This window comes from Pygocentrus nattereri, chromosome 26, assembly GCF_015220715.1.
Source record: "Pygocentrus nattereri isolate fPygNat1 chromosome 26, fPygNat1.pri, whole genome shotgun sequence".
Lineage (NCBI taxonomy): Eukaryota > Metazoa > Chordata > Actinopteri > Characiformes > Serrasalmidae > Pygocentrus > Pygocentrus nattereri.
In genome coordinates, this window is record NC_051236.1 from 29,819,390 (window position 1) to 29,841,558 (window position 22,169).

The window sequence follows — 22,169 nt, forward strand, 5'->3', positions numbered from 1 at the left end:
TCATTATGAAATGTTCAGGGTAGCTGGCATTTTTAAATAATGTAAAAAGGATCAAATATAAAATCTGAAAAAAAACAAGGCTGTAACGTTTTTCTATATCAGTGGTGTGTTTGAAATATTTTCATACAAGAGATTTAATGGCATGACAGGACTGATGCTGACTACATTCAAAGTTCTGAAAAGTAACAGCTATGTAGGCCTAATTTCAGTATATTACCCAGATGCTTCACAGATTTGGTGTCTTATCTGTTTGCTCTTGTTAACTGTTTGAATGAGGTTATGTAACTGCAATCAAGTGTCTTACATAATAAAAGGCTCAAACAGGCTCTTGGTTTAGAAAGGAAAGGCAAAGCACCTGCTCCCCGCACTTGTTCATACACGGAACGTTAGATTTAGCCGCCTGCAAACCTAAATGTGACATTTGTGTGCATCTGCTACTTACCATCTACCTTTTACTGAAGAACATGGGTTTGATTCATGTTCCTCCAGAGAACGAAGCAGAACGCACAGCAATTTACACACCTGTGCGCTGTTAGCCTCACTAGCTGTTGGTGAGAAGAATGAAAACTTAAACATTCGCTACTATCATTCTCCACCAAACACCATCATTCACCACCAAACACCATCATTCACCACCTAACACTATCATTCTCCACCAAACACTATCATTCTCCACCAAACACTATCATTCTCCACCAAACACCATCATTCACCACCAAACACCATCATTCACCACCAAACACCATCATTCACCACCAAACACTATCAGTCTCCACCAAACACCATCATTCACCACCAAACACCATCATTCACCACCAAACACCATCATTCTCCACCAAACACTATCAGTCTCCACCAAACACTATCATTCACCACCAAACACCATCAGTCTCCACCAAACACCATCAGTCTCCACCAAACACCATCAGTCTCCACCAAACACTGTCATTCTCCACCAAACACCATCATTCACCACCAAACACTATCAGTCTCCACCAAACACTATCAGTCTCCACCAAACACTATCAGTCTCCACCAAACACCATCATTCACCACCAAACACTATCAGTCTCCACCAAACACTATCATTCACCACCAAACACTATCATTCTCCACCAAACACCATCATTCACTACCAAACACCATCATTCTCCACCAAACACTATCATTCACCACCAAACACTATCATTCTCCACCAAACACTATCATTCTCCACCAAACACCATCATTCACCACCAAACACTATCAGTCTCCACCAAACACTATCAGTCTCCACCAAACACTATCAGTCTCCACCAAACACTATCAGTCTCCACCAAACACTATCATTCACCACCAAACACTATCAGTCTCCACCAAACACCATCATTCACCACCAAACACTATCAGTCTCCACCAAACACCATCATTCTCCACCAAACACTATCAGTCTCCACCAAACACCATCAGTCTCCACCAAACACTATCATTCTCCACCAAACACCATCATTCACCACCAAACACTATCATTCTCCACTAAACACTATCTTTCTCCACCAAACACTATCATTCTCCACCAAACACCATCATTCACCACCAAACACCATCATTCTCCACCAAAAGCCATCATTCACCACCAAACACTATCTTTCTCCACCAAACACCATCATTCTCCACCAAACACTATCAGTCTCCACCAAACACTATCATTCACCACCAAACACTATCATTCTCCACCAAACACTATCAGTCTCCACCAAACACCATCATTCACCACCAAACACTATCATTCTCCACCAAACACTATCATTCTCCACCAAACACCATCATTCACCACCTAACACCATTAATCTCTGTTAAATACTGTCCTACAAACAACACTCTCTAACCAACATTATTATTTTCCTCCAAACACCAACATTCTACTGACTTATAATTTCCCCATCAGTCTTCTGATTAAAGAGTGATGATGGAGGACCGTGGTGCTTGGTGTATAATATTATTGGTTAGAGAAAGTTAATGGAGAATGATGGGGTTTAGTGAAGAACACTGGTGTTTGGTATATAATAGTGCTGGTTAGAGGTATTTGGTGGTTAATGTTAGTGTTTGGTGTATAGTGTTGGTGTTTTGTGTATAGTGTTGGTGTTTGGTGTATTGTCTTGTTTAGATATATTGCCGGTTAGTGGTGTAAAATGTGTTTGCTGGAAGATATTTTATTTCTCTATGTACTTTTTGGTTTGTTTTGGAGCATTTTGTGTAGACTGCTGGTGTTTGATGGACGTTTGGGACATGTGCTTTCCCAGACAACAAACCCCCAGTGGAGATTCACAGTGTTTCAGAACAGAGAGAGGAAAAAGAGTGAGTCAACATGTTAGCCCTGCGTGGAGAGGAGACAGCTTTAGGAAAGGAGCTCCACTACTGCTCTAATCTGCAGTCGTGATCCTCGCTCCTGAGCTTTTGGGCCTTTCTTAGACAGATCGCTCACGTTCAGGCTGTACTAATTCTCTTCCTGACCTTCAGCAGAGGACATTGCAATTTTCTCTCCCGCACACATCTGAGGACCCAGTATACAGACGCAGACACACAAGCGTAGCCCTCTTCAGCTCTTAGACACTTAATCAGGCAGAAGATCTACTCAACAGTCAAGAATCCTACAACACTGTGCTAAAGACATTAACCCCTGCGTTATCACACTGCTCCTGCCCTCCTCATTCATCTACACCCAGCTCACCTCCTATTGCCACGGCTCCTCAAGCCATTACCCGATTCAGAAATATTGATCACAACTCACACGGCACTAATTGCTGTGAAGCTGGGAGGCTCTAGATCCTGAGCTACATGGGAACCTTCCCAAGGACATGTTTCAGTCTCAGTGGGAACACTGTGAGGACTTCCATCCCCTGTATTTTAAACCAAATCACAGAATGCATCTGCAAAGGGCCTGGTGTGACTACAGGCTTGTATTCCTTCAAGGAGCACACGGTTATTTGAAGGCTGGGCAATTGATTCGACAAGTAAAATGAGGTTTGCTCTGGCTTGTTGAGAATGAAAACCTGCAGCCACACCTGTCTTTAGCTGATAAGATTGGAAAACGGTTCTAAGCAGTGTAACACATTACATTTACTAACGTCCATCACCATCGCCTTTTAAAACACTCACACTGAACACGATTTTAAATAATCAATTTTGTAGCAACACAGCTATCAGTTAAATGATCACAGCAGAATATCTATGAAACCAACAATACACAACACCACAAACATCAGATTGTGAACAGTTTGGTGGGGGTTAGTTTTGTGAATACATACACTTACTGTCCAGTGTTCTCGCTCACAGAAGGACATCCTTCCATCTAAAGGCATATGCTGAAGATGATCCTTATTCTCGTTTCTGCAAATATTCTACCAGGCAGTGTCATATCTTCAAAATGGTCATACAAACCCAAAACATATTCGCACACCAACATTTCATTTTTGTCCGACACTCTATAGTATAAACTTTAATGCTCTTCATGGAAAAAGGGGGAACCCCTACAATACGCTGGAGACGCTCATTCACAAGGTGACATTCCAGTATGTATTCATTATGCACATTAAAATACTGACCACATGTAACAATGCTGCCATCTACTGGCTACAATACAAGTGAGTGTAGACAAACAACAACAACAAGCAGATAAACAAAGGATACAATTTGGACCAATTCATTTTCTGCATTTTATTGAAACTGAATGTATGAAACAATCTAAATATATCACCCATGAAAAACAACATAATAAAGAAAATCTGAGTGCCTTATGATGGAAATCCTCAGAGGGGCTTGTACAAACCAAGATGAATTAAAATAACACTTTTTAGGGAGTAGCTTCAGTCACATGATTATTGAGTATGAGCACATTGAATAATAATAAAAAAAAAAAAAAAAAGACCACCATTTACTGGCTTGTTCTAGTCAATAAAAACTAATTCATACTACTTAGATCAGCGGTGCACAACCCCATTTGTTGGAGCAGGTAGATCACCAAACTGCGCTGGACACGAGCCCTCCAGGACCAGATTTGTGCTCCCCTGACAGGTGCAAGTAACATGGGCTTTAGCACTGCTGTAATCAATTCCTAGGAATTTCAACACAACAGATGCCAAGATATACACCGAGAACATGGCTGTAAGAGTAAAACAGACAACTTGAAAGACTGTTTTTTTGCTGCATTTCAAACACAAAGGCATGAATTAGGACTTGTTGGCAAGTAACATTTACCAGATTGAAATTCTAAACTAATCATTGACTCAAAAATTGCGTATTTTGTTCAGGTACTGTATAAGGTCATTACCTTATCACAAGGCAATATGATCATCAGGCTGGACCAAGCCTTCCATTCAGAAAATCAAAGCTAGACTTAAAAGATGCCAGAAAATCCCTCATCCATTTGTGAACATAACTAAGATGGCAAAACCCTCCTGAGGCATCAAGTGTGTAAGTTATGGGAAGAGCTTAGACAAAGAAATAAACATCGCATAATAGAGAGGGTTATAAAAAAATTAAATAAAAATGTAAGATTCAGTGACTATTGAGCCTTTTACAACAGGATTACGTTCAGTCCCCAGATCCAGTTCAGTACGAGTTCTCCATGAGGCTCCTTCAGGATTAGATTGAAGGCTTCAAGTTAGTGGCTAGCGGTGGACAGTGAAATAGTCTGGGCTTTTTGCTTGTTTACAGGAGAACATCTACAGTACAAATGCAGTAGAGCTGCAACTCCCTGTTTATGAACCACTCTCTTCCTTTGCCTGTTTAGGTGCTGGTGCTTCAGCGTCTTTCCCGTTGGACTCAAGAGCTCTCTTCTTTGGACCAGTGATATCTGTGAAAATGAGAGAAGTCAGTCAACTCCTCATTCCTGTATTTAAACTGAGCTAGATACATAAAAAAAACTAGAACTAGGACTGCATGATATGGACATAAAACAATGTTTGATAAAGTTGTTGGATATTATGACCACACAATCACACGAAAGGCACCAACCATTCAATTTTGCTACGTGCATCAGGACGGCAAGCACATTTTGTGCTCTGTAATTCCGCATTGAGCAAATTAGGAGATAAGTGATGAGGTGATTGCCACTGGGAATCTAGCAGGGTTTTTATGTGCTTTATCTCTGCCACTGAAACATTATTACTGTGAAACGTACTAAAGGGGAGGACTGGCAGCGAGACAGCAGCAAATCGCAAAGACCAAATACCGCTTTGGTCTTATACTTACAGTCTGTAACCACTAGACAGTAAATTGTCAGTAAAGACACTGATGTGAAACACTCCTCTTATGAAACATCAAAAGCTACTGGACTGCTAAAAATGCTATGAAATGCTATGAAATGTCAGGGCATTCTATATGCTGCTTTTGAGCTGTGCACATCCATGTTTAACAGGCTGTTTAGCCAAATGGTGAAGTCACTTGCTGTCCTTGTAAGAGCAGGGGTCTAACATTTCAAACATTCCCACCAGCCTGCACATTGTGTATGAGAGTTTCATCAGTCATCACAGCCCTTAATGACATGCGTCTCAAATACTCAGTGATGACAATAAAACACAATTTACTGCACAGTCCCAGCTCAAGCAACAGAAATAAAACAACAGAATGTAACAATTAAATAGCAAAAGAACAGCAACAAGCTGTATCACAGCAGACCAGGGGTGACATAATATCACAAATCACATTTCTATACACTTTTCTAAGCATTTGAGTACATTAAGAACGTAAAACACTGACCAGCTGCATGTTCCATCAAAAAGTGATTTGGACAGGGCCTCTCCAAGCACAGCAGGTCTAAGGGAATACTTTTAAAGTGGGACTGTGCTGGCATTCTCTCCTTACCTGCATCTCCATCACGACCTCCGTCTTCATCATCACTGTCAAATTTGGTTCTTTTGCCCCGGAACTGCACCTGCTCTCTCCCACCTCTATCCCTACGGCCGCCCCGGCCTCGGCCACGACCCCGGTGGCCTCCTATGAACACAGACCAAGCAAACATGATCCACACAGTAACATAAGGCACCTGATCCCCACTTTATTTCACTTGCATAAAAATATGTTTGCTATAGCTTCATAAACATATTAAGGACTAAGCAGGTTTATTTAGAGGAAAACATCACATGTAAATATTCATGCCAATCATATGTCAAGCATTTCAGTCCCTTGTTGTGATGTCAACACTCATCGGTACTCAACCCTTTTAAGATGCTTAAACCACCTGTGGCCAAAAAGACAGCAGTCAAATCATTGTTTAGGTAAAACACGAAACAGTGCTGAAGACAAATATGCTCAAAGAATTAGCAAACAGCTGTCTTTTGCTAACAAACCCTTTGCAGGTTTTTTCTTACTTAAATGCTTTGGAGAGAATCCTGATGTAGTCAGCTCAAACAGTTTCTGTAAAAACACATGACCAAAACTTTTCAAACCGCATCAAGAGGATATTTCCTTCCAAGGTGGGATTTCTCGGTTAGCCTAATAACTTGGGCCACAAAACAAGCCTGTCTTAACAAAAGAGCTAAAGAACTTTCCTACTGCTCAATCTGCAACTTTTGGCTTGTTATCCTGCTTTATGATCTAACCCACTGGCCTTTGTCAAGGTTACACAGACCTGACGTGTTTCAGTACATGATATGACTTACCACAAACTATGGACATGAACAAAACTGCAGACAGCCACTTTAGATCAAAGAGTCTGCATTCAGAAAACACGTCAGGAGTAGAAATGCTGATCAGTATTTAACAGTGACCATCCAAATATGGAGAAATACGATACAAGATACACTATATTGCCAAAAGTATTCACTCCCCCATCCAAATCACTGAATTCAGGTGTTCCAATCACTTCCATGGCCACAGGTGTATAAAGCCGAGCCCCTAGGCCTGCAGACTGCTTCTACAGACATTAGTGAAAGAATGGGTCGCTCTCAGGAGCTCAGTGAATTCCAGCGTGGTACCGTGATCGGACGCCACCTGTGCAGCAAGTCCAGTCAGGAAATTTCCTCACTTACTAAATATTCCACAGTCCACTGTCAGTGGGATTATAACAAAGTGGAAGCGGTTGTGAACGACAGCAACTCAGCCACGAAGTGGTCGGCCACATAAAATGACAGAGCGGGGTCAGCGGATGCTGAGGGGCATAGTGTGCAGAGGTCACCGACTTTCTGCAGAGTCAATCACTACAGACCTCCAAATGTCATGTGGCCTTCAGATCAGCTCAGTAACAGTGCATAGAGAGCTTCATGGAATGGTTTTCCATGGCCGAGCAGCTGCATTCAATCTCACATCAAGTGCTATGCAAAGTTTCAACTGCAGTGGAGTAAAGCGCCGCCACTGGACTCTAGAGCAGTGGAGACGTGTTCTCTGAAGTGACCAATCACACTTCTCTGTCTGGCAATCCAATGGATGAATCTGGGTTTGGCAATTGCCAGAACAGAAAGGAGTTGGGCTCGGCCCCTTAGTTCCAGTGAAATTCTTTTAATTCTTCATCAGACCAAGAGATTTTGGAAAATTTCATGCTCCCAACCTTGTGGGAACAGTTTGGGGACGGCCCCTTCCTGTTCCAGCATGACTGACCACCAGTGCACAAAGCAGGTCCATAAAGACACGGATGAGCCAGTTTGGTGTGGAAGAACTTGACTGGCCTGCACAGAGTCCTGACCTCAACCCTACAGAACACCTTTGGGATGAATCAGAGCGGAGACTGTGAGCCAGACCTTCTCGTCCATCAGCGTCTGACCTCACAAATGCGTTTCTGGAAGAACGGTCAAAAATTCCCATAAACACTCCTAACCCTTGTGGAAAGCCTTCTCAGAAGAGTTGAAGCTGTTATAGCTGCAAAGGGTGGGCCGACATCATATTAAACCCTATGGATTAAGAACGGGACGTTCAAGTTCATATGTGTGTGAAGGAAGACGAGCGAATACTTTTGCCAATACAGTGTACGTCCTGTTCTGTGAATACGAGCCCTGGTATTGTCTGAAATCATATTTTTCTAAACCACTTCAGCAAGCCAGTGTGGCCATACTGAAGATCTGGATGTGGCCTGAGTGTATTGAGTGAAGTTACAGAAAAGATTTGGGCTATTTGTGTTGTTGTAACGCAGTTTTTTTTTTAAGTAACATTAGAGTTGTAGCTCAAGACCTAAACTAAAGAAGTAAAGTTTTCACTGATCCGTCTAGGCTGACCTACAACATTGGAGTGGAAAATTATTTATTTTGGCTGAAAAACCATTTTATTTCCACCCACACAGTGAAAAATTAAATAGTCATCAAAAAAGAATCTATACTTGCTTGACTAGGGATGCACAATATAGACAAAAACTAGTACTGGGATTGCTATAAATACAGATTTACACATCAAACCTGGAGTGATGTAAAAATATATTACTCCAGTGTGAAATACCTTTTCCTCCTTTACGTTTATTCAATGACTCCTGTTGGCTCTCTATAATCTTCTTCAGTGTCTCCATCTCCACATCTCCTTCCAGCACCTCCCACTGAACCGCTTTGTCTTTAACTTTCAGCTCTGCACCTCCTGCAGCCTCCTGGGCCTTCTGTAGGGCCTCTTTAGCATTTGAGCGGAACAAGATGGTGCCCTGGATTTACAAAGACAAGCTGTGAGCAAACACAAACTAATCTTGAACATCAGAAACACACATTAACTTTAGAGCTCAGGCTTGAATTTGGTCAAAGCCAGATGTGGAAATCTTTGAGTAGTTTGAGTTATTATTTACTGTACCCTACAACATGGGCCTCACAAAGACTTCCAAAAGATACAAGCTTGCCAACGTTGGCTAACTAAGTCTTCCCATTTCACTATTTATCTAGAGATACATAGCCACAAAGTCAGTGCTGGCAAAACGGATTGCCCTCATCAAATCTCCTTTCCTTTCAAGTTTAACCGTTTTGAATATTTCAAACATTTTTTCCTCATTTCATCACCCTATTATAGTATATTGCCAGAAATAGAGACCCAAAACTTGATGCTAACTTTAAACTTGGTGGAGGGACAAAAACTGGATTAAGAAGATGCCCAAAATGAAAACTATTCACTGACAACAGGCCTCACCTCTTTGGCTCCTCTTGTGAAATCAATCCACTTGATTTGGGCATGCTCAGAGAAGATTTCATGGAAGTCCTCGCGAGAAGTCTGACCCAGGTCACCAGAAAACTTCAGCAAACAACCTCTCTGCTCATCCAGAGATTTCTAAAGTAAGCAAATAAATATTAAGCCCAACACATTCAAAAAATGCCTGTGTCTTCCATTTTTAACAATAAATAAAACCCTACTCACCATCTCTTCCTCTTCAGCCTGTTTTTGCTTTTCTTCTTTCTCACTGAAATACACATTTTCACAAATGAGTCAGCGGTCATATACTCTCCACAAATAAACTGAGATAAACAAGCAACAGGACACATTATACGGTTACAGTACAAGCTTAGTGCCATATAATGTGAAACCTCTACAAATAACTGATGATCAGCCTGATCAATGAAGAGCTCAGCATTACTTTCACACTCAATTTCAGTTTGATTTATTGAGTTTCTCACCTCCTGGCTTTAGCCTTCGCGTCTGCACGGCTCTGCTTTCTACTGTCTGCCTTCTTAGCAAAGTAGTCGTCCCTTGATAAAAAGAGAAAAGGTCAATTTGACTGTAGTGATCATTAAGTAACTAATGCAATGACGATATTAATCACTTTAGCAAACCTCTGGCGATAACGATATGACTCCAATATCACTGAGCATCCCTACCTCTGACAACAAAGTCAAAGAAAATCAGAATTTTGCATCACAGCCTTCCAGTTACAATGAAGTACTGTGCAAAAGTTCTCAAATTAGTTAAACTGTGATATACAAATTCCACCAGCAGCATGACTGCTTTGGCTGTGTTGACCAATGAAGGGGTCTTTCAGACAACAGCACTGAAGATCAACAATAAATGAAGCACTAATCAATTCTCCAGTCTCACCTTGATCATGCCTGTTAATTGTTAATGTCTAGATTAACAGCAGTTTTAGGTAAGAAACATAATTACAGCCTTCAAATTCTGTGTTCTCAAAGGGAACATAATACACAGCGCAGAGTGGTGACCATACAGGAATTAAACAGGCCACCTCCGTCCTATGGACTGGGTTTACATAGTTCTTTCACTCCTCCTTTCAGTGAAAAGCCCACAGGGAAAAATGTCCTGGAGATTTATGCAGGTCATTCCTCTATTGCTCTAAAAACATGTTCTCCCAGCAAAGCAACAGACAAACCTGCCAGCCAGGCAATCCAAAGTAACCCTAATGAGTCCTGGGAAATTGAAAAAAGACGTTACAATTCAGTCCAGAACGCTTCTTGTCCAATGACCGTTACATACTTCATCAGAACGATCATGTCATTTCCTTTGAACTGCTTAACATCGTCTCTAGCGACAAAGGCCTTGGCAGCATCTTCTGACTCCAGTACTGCAAAGATGGAGCCCTGCAGAAGAGGGAAAAAAAAACCTTTTAAAAAATGACATCTTATTAAACATTACCTCATATGGTTTGATGCACAATGCACCACTCCAGAGGAACTTACAGCATTATACACAAACGGCGCATTATTTGTTGACAAGAAAGCCATCTCTACTCAATCAAAGCTGCACATCTTGATCCATCTCACACACACACACACACACACACACACACACACACGCAGTAAACATTTTCATCCGGGAAAAACGTATTTAAGGTGCACAAAGCCTTTAAAACCACGTCTATTGGAACTGAATGTGAATGTTACCACGCCTGGCGATTCCCAATGCCACTTATTCAAAAACGTAACAGCTCTAGAGATGAGGCAGCACTGCAGCGTGCATTGCTAACAAATGCCTTGGCAACTTTCCTTTTCCTTGTTTGCCTAATGCACTGGAAGAGATGACCAAATGTGTGGATATATACCCACCATTTGGGTCATCTCTTCCCATTTATTGGCATTACGAACATTACACATAAAAATCACACACAGGGTCACTGCTCATTCTAAACTATATTGACCTCTGGTCCCCATAACCACTGTGCAGAAACATCTGTTGGTTTCTATGTAAGCACCATCTTACAACCCACCCTGTGACTTTGAATTACTCCGTTTACTCAACAGCAGACTGATAAGGTGCTTGGTAGAATCTGTGGAACTACCCTTCAAAACTGAAAAACCATTGGCAGCTTTGGTAGTCTTACTTTGAAAGTCTTCTGTAGACCCTTCCTCATTTGAATGTTCTCCACATTTCCTTTATCAGCAAGCCAGTCTTTAATCTCATCCAGGGTCGTGTCCAAAGGAAAGCCTTTCTGTGGAAGGATAATTAACTTAATATCAGAAACACCCGGCGGTCCGTCTGAGGTGATGCTAAAGCCTGCCATTAGAATTTGAAAAAGCACAAGATTTTACACAGTGCCTTTTATTTGCATTAATAACAAAGAGAAAGAATTAGAACTATCCTTACGGTGCCATCTAGAAGCACAACAATTTTAAAAGATTGATTAGTTCCTTCAATAACACAGAGATTCAGATCTATATACACTTATATTCCTTGTTTTAAGTTCACAAAGAATAACATTTAACAAAATATTACATAAAATAGAAAACAACAATCAGACTACTCAGTTATAGTAGCCTTAACTTATGCCAGTCTTAACGAAGAAATTTTATTCTGAATGGTTTATTTTTTCCCCTCTGTAATACCCAAAATTCATCAACGACGCCAACAGTCTGCCACTACCTCCTAAAGGCAGTATTTGGTGAGCAGAAGCCTGAAATCACTCATTTTGATTTCTTTTTAGTTACAATTTACACTCCTAGTGCCATCGTTCACAATGCACACCCACCATGTATATAGACTTGTGTTTGAGGGCGTCCCTGTACTCCTCATTGTGCTCAGGGAGAGGTTTGCTTGGGCATCGTCTGATCTTGGTTTGGTCCTCGCTGATCTCCAGCAGCCCTGTTTTGGATTTCTGTAGCGACCTGACTATAACCGCAGCATCTGAAGTCAAACTTTTCAGCCTGTGATGACAAAGCGGTGTGAGAAGGGCACATGAGAGCGTCACAGGTCAACGACTTAACTGCAAGGTCAATTTCGGTCAGCATGGAAAGCCCTAGCATGGCTGTACTTGCCTGTTAAACTTGAGCATCGTCTCCAGGGCGATCCAGCCATCATCCAGCTGCATCTGCTCCTTCAGGAACCTGTCTCGAGGGAGATTATGGTCTCCAAAATAGTACTAGAAGAGCAACAGAGGACAACTGTGAGACAAACGCTACAGCGTACAGCAGTGGTTCCAAAACTGGTCCAAGGGGCCCTTCAGGGTGGTCCACATTTTTCCTTCATTCCTACATTTCGCGAATTGGGTTGGAGCAAAAATTGTGTCCCGCCTTGTGGTCCCTGAAGATTGGGCTGGGAGCCACTGGCCTACAGACCATAGAAGAAGGCTGGATATTCTTACCTCTATCTGTTCTGCCACCTTCTTCTCCAGGGGAGAGACTTCTTGTTCTTCTGCCATCTCTAATGCTGACTGGAGAGAAGAAATAACTTAGGTAAGCCCTACACAAAGGAGAAGAGCAAACGCAACACCTGTTCGCCTAAAGAACAGCAAGTTCTCGACCTCCTATTTCTTATTAAATCGCTTTCCAAGGCCAGTAAAGGAGCACACGTGTTCATTTTACATCGAATCATGAACTCAGGTAAAGCTACTTCCTGCAGAGAAGAATGCGAGACCATGTTAGTTAGCCAGGTAGCTAACGCTACACAGCTCACTGTAACTGTCTCCAGGTCAGGGACAACCATCCGATCGGCCCTGTAAGGAGACAGGACACCATTCAAAGTGATCTGTCCTGGCCGAGCCACAGCACAGCTGGACCCACAGCACAGCTGGACCCACAGCTAACCTAGTTAAGTTCCTCTGGGCCAGGCTGCTCTAAGGTGGGCTCCAAACCTGTAGCTGCCGCTAGAGCAACTTCACTGACCCGGGTCGTGTTTACTGCACATGCTGATGTTTTCCAGAGGCTGAACGAAGCGCGTTACAGCGGGAAGGCATGGACGTGTGAAGTGCAGCCGGATCTACAAGCCCTAACGTGACACGAGCTTCCCACGCCACATGTGGACCACACATACAGCGGCCTGCAACCCCCACAACCTGCTCGGTCCTGCACAGAACCTCGGACACACATCTCAGCACATACAGAAATCTCAACCTCATCATCAACAACAACAACATTTCAAAATCACGACTCTTACTTTCACACCTCGCTGCTCTGCGCTGCTCTTAGGCGAACCGCTTCTCACTCACGGGGCTAGAGCGACGTTTCCCATGAATCTGTGCGAGTCCCTGTTTTAAATACGTCATCCGTAGAGCCACTGATGCACCCTGGGACATGGAGTTCGTAGAGTGTTTTTTTTTTTTTATTGTTTTACTAGCAGTACTGACAAACTATACCAGTCAACCTGATCTTTGAATGTAATTTAATTTGATTCTAATTGAAATGTTTGGTAAAAACACTGAGCCAAACCAACACATCTGTTTTGGTCCTGCATATACAATTTATTTATTGTTTGTTTGTTTGTGCACAGGCAGGTAATCAAGATGCTGTTAAATGAACTCAAACTACTCAATAATAACAAACCATTAGATATCTGAGCACGTGTATTTATTTGCCACAAATGCTGAATTTTTAAGAATTTTATAATAGTAAACACCAACGGCACAGCGATTTTTACAGCATGCTTGTGCCCAATGCATACTCTTTTCCTGAATTTGACTTCTCAGTGCAATAAATGGCACATTCAAGATCATTTATTTTTGCCTATACAGGCCATATGCTGGTTGATTGTGCTAATCATCCGTTCTTTATAGCCTTTTTAAATGTCGGTGCATGAAATCAGTACTCTGGATGTTAATATGAGAAGGCTGTACTGGCCAATATTGCTGGGGGGGTGCAATCCAAACATACAGCTGATTACTGTTACCTACTAGTGCACAAGAACTGGAGAATGTGAAAGGTTTACAGTTAACAGCTGTGAGACCACAGCTAATAGATAGACAGACAGACAGACAGACAGACAGACAGTGTTACAGGTAAACCATGAGGCCCAGAAACTGTCATTACCAGGTATGTACAGTTCCATGCTAACAGATGACAACACAGATTCAGTGTCTGTTAAACTGTATTTTATTTTGCAACCATCATAACCACAACTATATTTGAGACCTCATAAATATGCTTGAAACACTGAATTTGGCATAAACCCTGCAATATAATTAATATTTACATGTAATCATACATGTAATCATTTGCTATGAATAATTATCATACAACTGTCCTGCTGTTTGAAAGATTTCATCGACAATGTAAACGATAAAAAAGTGTTATTGAAGTGTTATTGACACTGAAGGTCGACTGACTGTCGAGCCCTCCTGCTACCCACTTCAGACCAGCTGCCCACGCCCCAGCTGCCACCACCTGCCTTGGACGAGCTGCCCACCCTACACTGATGTTCTCATAGACTCCTAGTTATTCCTAATACCAATATTACTGCTGATAATATTAGTAATATAATCACTTGTAGGTAGTTTGACCAGAGGAGGACGGGTCCCCCCTGGTGAGCCTGGTTCCTCCCAAGGTTTCTTCCTCAGCTCTGAGGGAGGTTCTCCTTGCCACTGTTGCCCCTGGCTTGCCCACCAGGGGGTTTCTGTACATTCTTACAGTCCTGTTAAAACTTTGTCTTTTCTGAAATTCTGTAAAGCTGCTTTGTGACAACATCCGTTGTAAAAACATATATATACAAATATATACAAATAAATTTGATTTGATTTGATTTGTGACAATTAAAGTAATCTACGCCTGAAACTTAAAATTCCTTAAGATTATAATATCATACAAAAGTCCACTCTAAACAACAAAACAAAGCACACATTATACTTCCGAGTTTAAAATATTGAGTGTATATAACTACATGTATAAACTAATTGAATCTACGTGTATAATAAGTATTCCATGTTCCACATTAATTTTTATTTTTCACATTCTCTAGTCATCAATAAAACATAATGTGCAAATCTGAAAGGATGTCTTTCTAACTGCTTTTTGTGCATTTTAGTTATTGCGCATACTGTAAAATACACTACAAAATTCTAGCGCTGTCAGAAATTTGTTTTCTATAGAAACATAAGTGACCACTTTTAGACACATGCTTTCCTTTGTGCTTTACTTGAGTGATGGTCTTTGGACAGATATACATAAACATAAAAGGGATGCAATTTTTAAACAGTCACATTCAAGTCTAAAATACTGTATCAATGGCCTTCATTAGGATTATTACAAATAAACACATTTTAAAATATGGCGTTTTTCAGGAGCTCATTGCTTATTGGCACAAAAAGTCTCCAATGGATAGCTGCCGTACACCTTCCTTACACCCTGGGCTATAAAAGTGATTTGTACATTATGATAGTAGCGTACATGTTACACACTGTACAAACACACACAGCCATGAGAACGTGTTGGGATTGGAAGATTTCCAATGATCTCCCATGTGTCTGTGTCAGGATCATACCTTTCGATCGTGTCTAGGTATGCACCTTTGGAGAGGGAGTAACCACCAGTTACATAAACACAACCGTTAATGACCACAGCACTGCACTCCATCCTTCTCTCCTTCATTTCAGAAAGTTCTCTCCATTCATTCTTCCCTGGGTCGTAGCAGTCCACTGTGGCGTTCTGTCCCCCAAACAGGTAAAGGCAATTATTCAAGGTCACGGAGGACAGACCATATTCTGTGGGAGACATGAACAATACAAAATAAATAAATAAACTTGCTAACTTTTGTTTTTATTTAGCAGACATTTTCAGTCATAAGCAACAGTTTGAACGTCACTGGTCATATGGCATATTTTGTCGATTTTCTAAATGGAAAAAAAAGCTAATGCACCTTCGCATGGAACAAATTAATATGGTATTTTTCTGCAAATTGTATTGCACCATTTCTATTTATTTGCTGAGTTTTACACAAAATATAAAAAGGTGCTGTAACTTTTGCTCAAGCCACATTTTATGCAAATATGTGAAATTAAGTAAATAAACAGTAATTGTGCAGTAAATGTGCAGAAGTGTGGAGGATGCCTTAACTTGTTTTCACTTAGAAAAGTCAGCCTGTGAAAAGTTAGACTTTAAAACAGACTATGTGGACCGTACTGCACTGACGTGCTGCTAGAAGAAACAGAAAAGCACGCTCTAGGTTGAATTCCCTTGTTTGGTGTGGACCATCACGAAAATGAATTCTTACCAGCAGCGAACTGAACCAGAGTTCATTTGGAAGCGAATTAAGACCCGCAGCTTCTCCTGCATCACGGTTAATTAAAGTCCACCTAGTACGGCGGGAGTGTCCATTCTTTTCAAAATGGACTGAACTGAAAAGATTCAGGGGTCCACACTAAACGAGGTAGGTGTGAATATGCTCTTAACTCAGTTACAATACCGGTGGTGATTCATCACTGAAATCTTAAAACAGAGAAAAGGACCTGGGTGAGGACAGGTAGTTGCAATGCTCCATGCGTTCAGATCTGTTCGATACATCTGAATCTTTTCATGAGTGCAGGCCCCTTTAAAACCATAGTGTCCACCAATGACATAGATGGTGTCGTATAAAGCACATACAGTGGCGTTGCCCACACCTACAACAGAAGAAAATGACAGTGAATGACACCACACTTGGGTATAACATTATTAGTGCCAGCTCTACCTAATAAGCGACATAAGCAGCTACTTAGTGCCCCACGGCTGGCAGGCAGCCCACTAACAACTTCTGGATTTGTTACTGGATATGTTTAAGCTTTACTTACCATATATAGCATTAAACCAAAGTCCATATAGGAAAGTCTGTCCACTCAGCAGCCACCTTGGCAATGTCGCTAGAGCAGTTATTTTTAGGCACTCAAGACCAGGCTCCTATCTCTTTAATTGAGTAGAGACATGAAACCTCAAAGCTGAAGGCTGAATTACAGTTTCAAAAGCATAAATCATTGAGAAATTCTGACAAAAATCTCTTGAATTGTTTCTAGTGTTGTTTCTGGCTGAAATAAAACAGAAAACAATGGGATTTTTTTGGGTTGTTCTGGCTACTGTGCTCGTACAGATCTCCACAACTGAGGGGAGCCTGTGACACAACCAAACGTCAGATGGTGTTCAGAGGCAGGCAGAAAGAAAAATGGATTACGCTTACTATGACTATGACTAGGACACATTTTGAGTTCAGGTTCACTTTAAAACGGAAAATTAGGACATGCCTTTAATAATCATCATTTACTACTAACATTGAATTATCATGTCAAGATATTTGGCCATATAGCCCAGCCCTCAGTATAGATATGTTTGTCAGCCTACCTTGCACCATTCTGGCTAGAGGAACCCATTTCCTCTTTAGAGGGTCGAAGAACTCTGTGTCTGCAGTGGGAGCACCTCCTCTATACCCTCCCATCACATAAACACATCCATGCAGAGCTATATAGCAGTGATAATACCGTGCCCACAGCATGGGAGTGCCAAGTGTCCATGTATCTCTGTCCCCGTTATAAACCCACACGGCGTCCAGAGCCTCTGTGGTGTCGGTGTGGTATCCACCAGTAACATAAACATCTGCACCCAGCTGAGTCACGCTGTAGCTTTCTCTGGTGTGGTCAGGCATGTCCTGTCCCTGCACCCAGGAGTCTGGCAGGGACAGAAGTGGGTAATAACTAGTTACTTTTACTCAGCAACTTGTACATTTTGTGATGTGTAGATGTGAAAATTTGATGGATTTGTACTTCCCTAAGTACAGTGATCGACCATATTTTTCTTGATTTCTCCTGTACATTAAGCTTCATCACCTGTCTGTAATGCACTTTGAGCTGGAAAGTGCTAAATAAATAAAGAGTATTATTAGAAACCCAAACCCCTTCCTTTGTAGGTCCACCTTGCTGGTGCTCAGCCATCAACGGATGCCAATGGTCACTTTTTGACCTCAGTTGAGAGATGGACATCACACACTGACCTGACTCACAAGTCAACTTGTCCTTGAGATTAACAGTCTCACCATTTGACTCAGAAACAAACTTAAAGATTCAGGAAATCTAAATCTCCAATTAGACATTGGATATTGACATAATTAAGCATGTACTAAGTATACACTGTGAATCATACTCCAATGACAATTCAGTGACTAATATATCATACCATATTTCTCTCCGCTCAACATAACTGGGCTGCCCTAATCTTGGGAAACACTTCCATAAGCACTCCCTCTACAAATCACTGGGCATACATATATGATCACCTAAATAATCTGACCAGAAAATGCTATTGAAATGTACAGTTGGGATATTCTGATAAATCTCCATATTAGAAAATGATGATCAGAAAAAGAATAAGTAGGCTATTTTGACAGCCTAAGTCTGTACTGGATTAACATTAAAAACACAATAAAAATTGCAAACGCTAAGTAAGTATGCTGTACTAATAATACGCACATACTCGACTACTTGATGGGTAGCACAAACTGCCAGAACAACTGTTAGTAAGAATTCCTTTCATTAGTCATGTTTGATACGACTTCAAATAACAAGACTTTTGATACAGAAAAACTTTTAGTCGGAAAGAATTTAGCACTACGCGCAGTAATGTGGTGTTTAAAGGAAAGAGGCCAAGCTTAGCTTTAGTTGTGAACTAATTTAGCCGATATTTAGCAGGTTCTGTATAATACTCAATACAAGACTGAACAGCTAAACCCAAGACTGAAGACTCGGACCAGAGACTCAGAATAGCACTCTAGGAACTCGCAACTCCACCCTGACTCGCGTGAAGCAAGTCGTGAACATTAGTACAAACACTGAACACATTACTACCATGTCAGTGTCATGAATGCTCCAGTGCCAAGAATGGTCCAAGCACCCAAATAACATTTGTTAAACAGGGGTCCTGTGGTGAAAAACGGACCAATGGTGAATGGGGTAGAGGAGGCTGATACACTGTGCATCAACAGATGAGTTACAGTCAGCAAATGTACACCGATATAGTGGACCTACACGATAGGTAGAGCTCTTAAGAAGTTTGGAGTTTATAACTGGAAGGGGCATGTATTTTCTCAGACGACAATACTTAACAACCATAAGCTCCTATGCTGATATGCTGCACTCCAGGAATTTTGGGCCTGATAAGTTTCAGCTTAAGTTCCTGTTTGTTAGACTACAACTAGGACAGGTGATTTTTTTCACTGATGCAACAACACTTTAACTTGAATATAAGTTTTAGGCTACTCTACCCACCTCTGGTCTGCAGATCCCAGGCATGGACCTCCGCTAGGGGGCGCCAGTGGTACCCACCAATGACATACATACTGGAAGCTGGCTTTTTGCTAGTCACATGGGTAGTGTTTAAGCTAGGCTTTAGCATGTGTGCAAACAGGGCACGAAAGGTTGTTGAATCTGCGAATAAGTAATTGTCCCATAAGTTGTGATCAGCATTAAAGCTTAGCTCATCTAATTTCAAATGCAAACAATACATTAATTCCTGAGTGTGTTTTAACCTGGCTTGGCCATCATGTCTAACCCAGCGCACCAGCGCATCTAGCATAGTCTGTTCTTTCCGCATGAGGTTCGGCAGTGACAGCACATCTCTTAGCCGTTCAGAACTTAGCTCCTTAAACTCCTCTTGATCTACAAGCTCCTCAAACCTGGACAGAATGGTTCTCCTTCCCTCCATTTCCAGTTGTGTACACATATGCAACTCAGCAAAAGCCTGCATGCCCAAGCAGTTAACCACATCCAGCAGGCGGATCAGAAAGGCCTCACATGCCTGCTTCACTGACCCCAGCTGCAGCAGACTGGATGCTTCTATCAGTCTTTCCACGTTGCCTTGAGTTACAGTGACTTTTGAAGTGTAAATAAAGTCAATAACTGCACCCAAAACCTCGCTGTCCATGCCTGGCAAGCGCACACACTCATCCCTCTTCTCCCGCATGTCTGCGGTGAACATGGCTCGAAAGAAGGGACTCCGGGCTGCCAGCACCATCCGATGGCAGAGAAAAACACATCCAGACTCACTCAGTAAGGTGACATCTGTGAACAGGCCCTCGGCCCGAAAATTCCTAAGAGCATCGAGCAGCTCCGTTGGGTGTGATGGGTCACAGAAATCATAACTGTAACTCCCCTGATCTTGACTTGACATTTCTGACCCTAAAAAAAAACACAGTTATTAGTTGTTTGCAAGGCCATAAAACAGGGTCATTACAATAGAATACGTGTATGTGCACCGCACATCTAATGTTTGTCTTCTTTTGTCAATGTATTATCTTTTAAAGTTACTTTTCAACAAAAGCTGCACTTTAAGATGTTTTTTTTGTTAAAAGCAAAAGAACTTTAAGAGAAAATCATAATGTTGGTGTTCATGTGCTGCTGCTTGTCACCCTGAAATAGTGATATAATGACAATAGTAGATGATTCACTTACACCCTCAAAAGACACATCCTTCACCAGTCAAGTGTCAAAGTTCTGTTGAATTCTCCTTTAATAGGCCTGCACTCATTAGCATACAGCATCCAAAGCATAACACAGAAAATAATTCATTTAGGAGTAGCCCAAGTATCTTAATTTGTCAATGAAGACTATAGACTGTTACTATATATTTTTATTAATATATATTATAGTGAGAATATTTGATTCCAACATTCCAAAACTGATCCAACTGAATTGCCATCTTCAAATTGATGTATCAAATGATCATCCGTGCAATTTTATTTTTTTTATGAGAAAGCAGAGTCCAGTGTTGGCCACCCCACTGCAAGCACTGAACCAGTAGCTGGTGGAAGCGACACCTCAGAACCCTTCATGAACCTGCTCAGAGATTTCAAAGCATTGAAGTGTGAGACCCATCACTGCTTCTCAAATGCTGTCATTACCAGATACGGTCATGGTACCCTTCAAAGTTTATAGACTGAACCTGTTGAAAAGATAAACTGCAAGGGCTGTCTGTCATTTGTGACAATCAGAGCCAAAGCCTTCACCAAGTGTGGGTCAGCACGTGGCTTATGATTCATAGGTTTATTCATTTATCAACACACAGTGTCATCACAAAGCACGTGCCAGCATTAGCTAACACCATCATTCAGACTGCTGCTCCATTTTCTCCATTTTGACTGGAGGAACTGTGATGAGAGGGAAACGTTCCTCTTCCCCTTCAGGAGCGCTAGCCTCTACGTCATGCTGACGCGCTGACTGTCTGAATATGAGCGCAACGCGGACCGATTGGATTTCAGCCCCTGTAACGTCATCGCTGGCTATCACGTTTCTACGGCAGCATAAGTGAAAGAAATGAAGACGATAATCGTAAAAAATGCCCCAAACAACATGTTAAAGCGCCCTGCATGCAGCCTAACACCGAGCTGGTTTCCGCTGATTAACTACATTCCTGAGCGCTCAGTTTACATTAAGGACAGAGCCGCTCAACGATTTGACCAAATTAACATCCCGCATAACCTGGGAGACTTAAATACGACCAGACAGCTCAGGTCCATACGCCTACCGTGTTATCTCCAGACCGTGAATCAAACGCTCTCTGACGGGGTTTCTGCATCTCCACCGCGCAAACGGTGTAATTTGGGTAGCGATGTTTTCCCCACCCGTATTCCGGCATGTCCTGCCTTCCTGCGCTGTGATTGGCTAACAGTTCATACTTAAAGGAGAACTCCACCACTTCTTAAATGTACATTTACATGTATGGCATTTGGCTGACGCTTATATCCAGAGCGACTTACAATTTGATCATTTTTACACAGGAAGGCCAAGGTGGTGTTGGGAGTCTTGCCCAAAGACTCTTACTGGTATAGTGTAGGGTGTTTGCCCAGGTGGGGGATTGAACCCCAGTCTACAGTGTAGAAGGCAGAGGTGTTACCCACTACACTAATAATAATAATAAATTTAATTTAAAAGCGCCTTTCTGGACACTCAAGGACACTGTACAAAATGTAGGGTTATATATAAAAAAAAATAATAATAAAAAACAGAGAGAGTAGGCTAATTTGAACAGGTGAGTTTTAAGACTGGATTGGAAAAGAGGAAAAGAGTCAATGTTACGGATGTCAGGTGGGAGGGAGTTCCAGAGTTTGGGAGCAGAGTGGCTGAAAGC

At 41.7% G+C, this 22,169-nt stretch overlaps 2 protein-coding genes across 8 annotated transcripts; both read right to left on the reverse strand.

Annotated features, from left to right (window-relative positions):
* Nucleotides 1-3,676: 3,676 nt before the first annotated feature.
* Nucleotides 3,677-13,376, reverse strand: ssb (small RNA binding exonuclease protection factor La). Of its 3 annotated transcripts, XM_017715545.2 has the most exons (13): nt 13,255-13,270; nt 12,984-13,163; nt 12,464-12,532; nt 12,138-12,241; nt 11,852-12,026; nt 11,207-11,314; nt 10,363-10,466; nt 9,552-9,623; nt 9,295-9,337; nt 9,070-9,207; nt 8,404-8,596; nt 5,845-5,976; nt 3,677-4,834 (listed from the first exon to the last, which is right to left on the reverse strand). In XM_017715545.2, exons 3-13 carry the CDS (start codon nt 12,518-12,520, stop codon nt 4,740-4,742), a joined length of 1,221 nt encoding a protein of 406 aa, XP_017571034.1. In that variant the 5' UTR covers nt 12,521-12,532; nt 12,984-13,163; nt 13,255-13,270; the 3' UTR covers nt 3,677-4,739. The 3 variants fall into 3 exon arrangements, with proteins under 3 accessions (XP_017571034.1, XP_017571033.1, XP_017571035.1); XM_017715544.2 differs by lacking the exon at nt 12,984-13,163 and having other exon boundaries at nt 13,255-13,376; XM_017715546.2 differs by lacking the exon at nt 12,984-13,163 and having other exon boundaries at nt 13,263-13,320.
* Nucleotides 12,178-21,678, reverse strand: LOC108438039 (kelch-like protein 23). 5 transcript variants are annotated; one of them, XR_005129713.1, is made up of 7 exons: nt 21,567-21,678; nt 19,313-20,221; nt 17,397-17,720; nt 16,535-16,687; nt 15,571-15,790; nt 12,464-12,532; nt 12,178-12,241 (listed from the first exon to the last, which is right to left on the reverse strand). XR_005129713.1 is itself a non-coding variant. In XM_017715543.2 (6 exons), exons 3-6 carry the CDS (start codon nt 20,211-20,213, stop codon nt 15,480-15,482), a joined length of 1,689 nt encoding a protein of 562 aa, XP_017571032.1. In that variant the 5' UTR covers nt 20,214-20,221; nt 20,495-20,560; nt 21,567-21,655; the 3' UTR covers nt 15,206-15,479. The 5 variants fall into 5 exon arrangements, 4 of the variants coding, with proteins under 4 accessions (XP_017571032.1, XP_017571029.1, XP_017571030.1 ...); XM_017715543.2 differs by lacking the exons at nt 12,178-12,241; nt 12,464-12,532 and adding an exon at nt 20,495-20,560 and having other exon boundaries at nt 15,206-15,790; nt 21,567-21,655; XM_017715540.2 differs by lacking the exons at nt 12,178-12,241; nt 12,464-12,532 and having other exon boundaries at nt 15,206-15,790.
* Between the last annotated feature and the right edge of the window lie 491 nt (nt 21,679-22,169).